This window comes from Triticum dicoccoides, chromosome 2B (genome assembly GCF_002162155.2).
Source record: "Triticum dicoccoides isolate Atlit2015 ecotype Zavitan chromosome 2B, WEW_v2.0, whole genome shotgun sequence".
Taxonomy (NCBI): domain Eukaryota; kingdom Viridiplantae; phylum Streptophyta; class Magnoliopsida; order Poales; family Poaceae; genus Triticum; species Triticum dicoccoides.
In genome coordinates, this window is record NC_041383.1 from 596,489,150 (window position 1) to 596,495,939 (window position 6,790).

Consider the following 6,790-nt stretch of genomic DNA (forward strand, 5'->3'; position numbering starts at 1 on the left):
CTAGTCACAAGGGAGTACAAGGGGGCATGGATCAAATAGGGTGGGAATTGCTGTCATTAATAATTAATAGGTAACCTATCAAAGAAAAACCGTCCTGGCCTTTACAGCTCAGCTGCTGACCTGCCCGCTTCAGCTCCCCGTTCTCTGTTCCTCCTGTAGTTAGAAATTCACTCGAGAAAATCGCTGTCCTTCCTATAGTGTGCTTATAATTAAGTTCCAATTAGTGTGCTTCCTTTGCCAACAAAAGTAAAAAATAAAATAAAATAGCGTGCTTCCACTATTCCAAAGAGTACTATCCAAATGAAATAGTAGGCACCATTTTCATGTATTCAAATTACTAGCTCATGTGAGGCGACAAAAGAAAGGCATAACTGCATTTCATGCTTTTCAACCTATTTTTACCACCCCAGCCCTTCAAACTTTACTCATCAATCAGCAGCTATGGCACTGGAGAAAACTAAATTTCTAAACCATATACAATCATACATCCAAAACAGAACAACAAGAAAATAAAATCCGGCAAAATCAAGAGCTCAACGATGACAGGGTACACGTCCGAGGAGCAGCTGCCCTCATGAGCATCAATCTTCTCCTTGCATGAGCATTTGCATTCTCACCTAGGGCAGCCAAATGAAGCATCCGCCGCCTTGCCGACACCGCAGCCTCATCCTCCATAGGTGGTGTCGTTGGTGCCTCATGAAGAAGCAAGCTTTCCTCCACTGAACGGACATCGTGACCATCCAGTTCCTTGTGCTGCATTGCCAGCTTCAGCCTCTCAACCACCTCCACCATTGTGGGGCGGTCCTTTGCATACTTTGCAAGGCAGCTGTTGGCCAGCTTGGCAATCTCTCTTGCTCCTCTCATGGAGTACCTTCCTTCAAGCCTTGTGTCGATGATCTCGCTGAACTGTTCGCTGTCGGCTGGGTGCCGCCTCACCCACTCCAGGAGCTTCTGTTCGTTCTTGGGGCGTTTTTTCTCTACCGAGCGTCGAGCAGTGAGGATTTCATACATTACCACTCCGAAGCTCCAGACGTCGCTCTTGGTGGTGAGATGCCCCGTCTGGACATAGTCTGGAGCTGCGTAGCCGTAGGTTCCCATTACCTGAATTTGCAAAGAGCGACTCTATGTGAGATGCTCCATATGGAACATTCAGAATGCCATGTGGTGTGGCTATGCAACCCAAGGAAATTGAGCCGGTTACTATAGTGAAATTTGACATACCACTGTAGACACATGGGTTTGACCTTCTGATGGCCCCTCCCTTGCTAATCCGAAGTCCGACAGTTTTGGTCTGAACTCCTCATCCAACAGTATGTTTGCAGCCTTGAAGTCGCGGTATATAATCTACAGATATCGAAAGATCATCATGAGTATAATGGTTCAGGCTGTGATGATAATTGAACATTCTGACTTTTCCATGTAGTACTAGCTCATAATTCAGTTCTGATGCCATGATCTGATGAGAGCTGCCGGTGTAGAAACTGTCTGCCTAATCTTGCTCAAAACAAGCAAATTCATTCATGGATAAAAAACAGCTTCACCAAATCCTAAGAGGGTGATGGGCACTGGAGGGCAGATTGGTTACCTACCTGAAGCTCAAGGCCCTCATGGAGATAGAGCAACCCTTCAGCAGCACCCAGTGCTACCTGCAACCTGACGTCCCATGGAAGGACAGGGTGCTCTGGGTTGAACAGGTGGTCGTCCAGCGTCTTGTTGGGCATGAACTCATAGACCAGAAGCCTCTGCGGCCCTTGATCGGTCTGTGTTGCGCAGTAGCCGACGAGCTTGACGAGGTTCGGGTGCTCCACGATGCCGAGAAACTGAACCTCAGCCAGCCATTCCTTGTGTCCCTGAACAGGAGAGCCAGGTGATCAGATCAGGTGTTGGAGTCTAAACTCCGGAGACACTTGAATTCTTCAGTGATGGAATTACATCGCAGTGTCGGTACCTGGCCACCGTTGGGGTTGAGCCTCTTGACGGCGACCGCGGTGCCGTGGGGGTTCCCGACAGGGAGGCGGAGGGCGCCCCTGTAGACGCACCCGAAGCCGCCCATGCCGACCATGAGCAGCGGGCTGAAGTTGGCCGTGGCGCCACGGAGCTCGCTGAGGCCGAACTCCAGCAGGCTTTGCGCGCCCCTTTCCCCGTACAGCTCCGGGATGCTCCGCGCGGAGGAGCCCAAGGACTTGCTCGACGCCGGCCGCGTGCCTGAGCCGTCGGATGTGCTCGTAGCAGTAGCGCTGCAGGCCGGCGACGCGGTCGAGGCAGCGGCGGCTGGTACGGACGCGTCGTGCGTGCATGCGGCGTAGTAAGAGGCCGCGGCTGCCTGAGAATGGGAAGCCGGCGCCGACTTCTCCGGCCGTCTCTTGCGCCTCCATTTGTCCCGGAATAGGCATAGACAGCCCATTTCTTGGAGGAAGCTGGCGAAATTCAGCTCGATCGTAGTAAGTTTGTAACCTACCCGAATCACAAAGAGAAACACCAAAGATTTGACGATAAAAATAAGGAGTTTTGTCGTCTCCTAATTTTACGCTTCTCGTACCATCTGCGAAAACAACATAGGGGAAGGGGCTAACCGATGAAGAAGCCAAGTTTCTGGCAGATGGAAGAAACCAAAAAAAAAAAGTGATTTGGAAAAGCTTCAAGAAATGCCTCCAAGTGGCTGAATTTCGATATGCACCAACAAACCAAGAGCTGTACCACACCTAAGCAAAATATGAAGTACTTCAACGTCGCCATTATATGTCTGGCACCCCAATCAAGCAGCACAGTGGCACTGACTACAGAGTCACGCGGTTTTGCAAGTCGCGGTTGGAACGTTCAAACTATACGGCCGTCATGGGAACATGCAGTGATAGAGGACGACGAAAAGCGCGGCCACCTTCTCTCTCCTGCGAGCTGCGAGTCCGTAGCGTAGCGATATGTACCAGCGGTTCGCCACTTCTTCTCACTCTGTAAGGTGTCACAGTTCGTTCACGCCACATGCAACTTGTCCCGTCTGCCAAGAAATGTTGACCACTATGTTATCCTTCTGCACCTTGACCTAGACCCGTCGATGTCTACCAGGCTTGGTGAGCTCTTCGCGCGCTGAATTTGCCTTCAAAGTGTTGACCTTGCATGCATATGATGGCTGATCGCTCTGTTAGGTAGAAAAACACGCGAGGCCCGAGTTCAACAGAGGTTTTAGTTTAGCTGGAAAATATCTTATGTTCCATCAACAAACAACCACCAAGGGCAATACAAAAGCCAAACGGTAATGCTATACAGCGAACGTTCCTAGGAAGGATAGCATTTACGAACGTTTTTCGCGGCGATTTATGTTGCCGGAGCATTGCTACTAGGGTCTAAGCAAAAAGGAAACATATTTTAAACCTCGCTAGGAATTTCATCTCCCTAAACAAGACTTTGATCCCCGCTTCACTGCCAAGTCACTCTCGTCGTTCTTGACTGCTTTGGCTAGGGACCGGACATCTGTCTCCATGTCTACTCCAGTGTGATGCTGAAATCTTGTCCCGACTATAGGGCCTTGATGCATGTGGAAAGTTTCGATTCATAGGTCATAGCACAACACACCATAGTGCAATTCTCCCACGGTTCTGCCTCGTCTTCTCCCGTCGGATGGCTTTGGGGCATTTCTGCCTGCCTCTCCTTCGCTATCCCGCCCCTCGTTTGTTTATAATGGATGTTGTCATCCTCGCTGTTGTACGACTCATGCCCCTCCCCCCTAGTTTGTGCTCGTCCACTCCTCGGTTCTCCTTTTGTGGCCTGTGTGGCTGTCGGTCTGATGGCACTGGGCATGGCCTCGTTGTTCGGTGACATCGTGCCGACTATTTACACTTGTGCGAGTGTTGGTGACTCATGGCTGGTGGCGGATTCATCCTTGGGTTGCTTGTGCTTTAGTCGTTGTCATCTTTGGAGTCATGTTTAAGTTGTGTTGTTTTTGACTGGTGTTTTGCTATCTTGCCATGCGCAACACTCTTGTTCTAGTCTAGGATGAGTTTGTTGACCTATTAGTCATGAATTTTTGGGTTGGCAATCCTTAGGTCGTTTGGTAATCTAGATGGCTGGTGCCTCTATGGCGATGTATGGGTTGTGTATGTGTATCCTCTTCTTTTTTAATGCAATTACTACATCCAACTCTCCTGCATTGTTAAGAAAGAATAGAGGTAATAGAAAATTTACCCTATCCTCAAGATGCAAAAGGGATGCAAACTTTTATGGGGCATGCAAGTTTTTATAGGCGGTTCATTCTCTAAACTACCAAAACCACTCACTAACCTTTTGGCGAAAGACGTCCCATATTATTTTTATGAGGAATATGTATTGACCTATGAAAATCTGAGGGATGCCTTGATAACTACCCCGATCATTGAACCTCCTAAGTGGGATGAACCCTTTGAGATAATGTGTGACGCTCGTGATTATGCTATTGGAGCAGTTTTAGGACAGCTGGATGAGCAGAAACTTAATGGCATCTATTATGCTAGCAGGAGTTTGGATGATGATCAAAAGCACTTAGCCACTACTGAAAAAGAATTACTTGCTATTGTATTTGCCTATGATATGTTTAGATTGGGTGGCTGGGAAAGATTCAGGGTTGGCGGTGGCTGGTCGAACTGGCACGGGGAGCGTCGGTGGTGGCGCTGGAAGGGATAGTGGCGGCGCCCGCGGATGGGTAAATCTTGCTGGAGATTAAGGATGGCTGGGGAACTGGGCTGGGGAGCAGCGGTGGTAGCACCGGAACCCGGAAGGGGTAGTGGTGACGGCTTTAGAGAGAAGCATAGATCACGGTAGATTTTTTTAGGGCAATAGATCACAACAGATATTAGGGATGGCTTCGGGAAAACGACTTAGAGGAGCGATGCTTTTCTTTTACACATGGGCTAGGAATGTGCAAGATGGCCACTTCGAACGAACAAAGCAAAGAGCTAACGTTTTGTATTATGGGAGAAAATAACAAGAAGGCTATGTATAGAGCCCATGGAAGACACTTCGGCTCTGGCAGGCCGGCAAAAATGAGAAGTCGCTTGCAAGCCCCAGGTCGCTCCGACAGCCCAGCCGGTCATCCACTCATTCCTCCTTGTTACACGGTAACTAAAGGCTGATGTGGCCGTTCTGTATGGTGGTAAGCCTATGGTTGGTCCCTCATGTAAGCCACTAATGGAACGATGATGTGGTAGGCTGCTGAGGTGGATAGGTTGCATGTCAAGAGAAATAACATACTAGGGATGAACTATTTAGGTATTATAAATTATAGATTCTAAAGTGATTGTGTACACGGATCATCGCGCCTTACGATATCTTCTCTCGAAGAAGGACACTGAGCCTCGATTGATCAATTGGATATTTTGCAACGAGAATTTGATTGGCATATCGTGGACCAAAGAGGCAAGAACAATCCAATGGGTGACGACCTATCTCAGATGGAAAGGATACCTTATAACCCTGTGCCAATAAATGAATCCTTCCTAGGTGAGAGTTTGGCCATGATTAAAAAGATAGAACCATGCTTTGCAGATTATGCTAACTTCCTTGTAGGAAAGTACTTGCCTTCGGATTTGAATTATAATCCGAGGAAGAAATTCTTCAGTGAGTTGAAGTACTACTGGGATGACTCTTTCCTCTATCGGTACAGGTCTGATAACATGATTAGGCGATGTATGCATGAGCATGAGATGGATGTCATTCTTAATAATTGTCATAGCAGCCCATATGTTGGACATAATGCAGGAGACCACACTGCTACAAAGGTACTTCAATCAGGTTTTTATTAGCCTACACCATTTCAGCACAAGATTTATCACCCTCCGAATTTATGGGGTGCCTTCTAGATAAAGTTGAGACCTCACAAATCCCAATATTATCACCATTTTTATCATTTTCGCACTCTAAACAAAGATTATATAGGTGACGCTCCTAAAGTTTTAAAATCCTTATCATTAGTTGGGTTTTTTCTTCTTCTTTTTTATTTTTATTTTTTGTTTCTTTTTTTATATTTCAAGAACTCTTTCTAATTTTTGAAAATCGCGAACATTTTCGATATTCATGATTTTTTTACAATATCATGAGCATTTCCCAAATTCATGAACTTTTTATCAAATTAGTAACCTTTTTTCAAACTCGTGAACATTTTCAACTTCATGAACATTTTATGAAATTCATGAAGTTTTTTCAAATTCATGAACCCTTTTAAGTTTCTTGAACTTTTTTCAAATTCGTGAACCTTTTCAAACTGTGAACATTTTTAAAACCCATGCTTTTTTTTGAAAAAATCATGATTTTCTTAACAACATTGCAAAAAAGTTCAACTTGCGGGCATTTTTCCAAAATTCACGAATGCATATCAAACTCCTGAACATTTTTTGACTTATAATTTTTTATCAAAATTTAAGATTTTTTTTAAAAGAAAACCAGTAGAGCGGCAACATGCTTGTGAGCGATCCAGCTGGCGCGGGCTTGTGACACGAGCGGAGGAACGACACGAGGAGAGGAAAGCGATAATTCTTGGGCTACAACCCAATAACCTTGCTTAGAGCGCTGACACGCTAATTGGTGTTTTAGGCGTTGGGGAGGAGGTTTGCTAATATGAAGAAATCTCATGAGCTAGAGGAGAGGGGCGATGGCCCATGTTGGCCTCCACAAAGCTACGAACACCAATCAAGGTAATGATGTCTAATAGTGGAGAGAGAAATGTGTGGTATTGTGCACCACCATATGTTGTTCGGTGCAACCATAGTAATACACACACACACACACACACACACACACACACACACACACACACACGCACGCA

At 46.4% G+C, this 6,790-nt stretch overlaps 1 protein-coding gene across 1 annotated transcript; it reads right to left on the reverse strand.

The window, feature by feature from the left end:
- Window positions 1–418: 418 nt before the first annotated feature.
- LOC119368085 (probable serine/threonine-protein kinase PBL19) lies at window positions 419–2,632 on the reverse strand. The gene is made up of 4 exons (XM_037633437.1): window positions 1,949–2,632; window positions 1,590–1,850; window positions 1,222–1,344; window positions 419–1,101 (listed from the first exon to the last, which is right to left on the reverse strand). Exons 1-4 carry the CDS (start codon window positions 2,402–2,404, stop codon window positions 526–528), a joined length of 1,416 nt encoding a protein of 471 aa, XP_037489334.1. The 5' UTR covers window positions 2,405–2,632; the 3' UTR covers window positions 419–525.
- Between the last annotated feature and the right edge of the window lie 4,158 nt (window positions 2,633–6,790).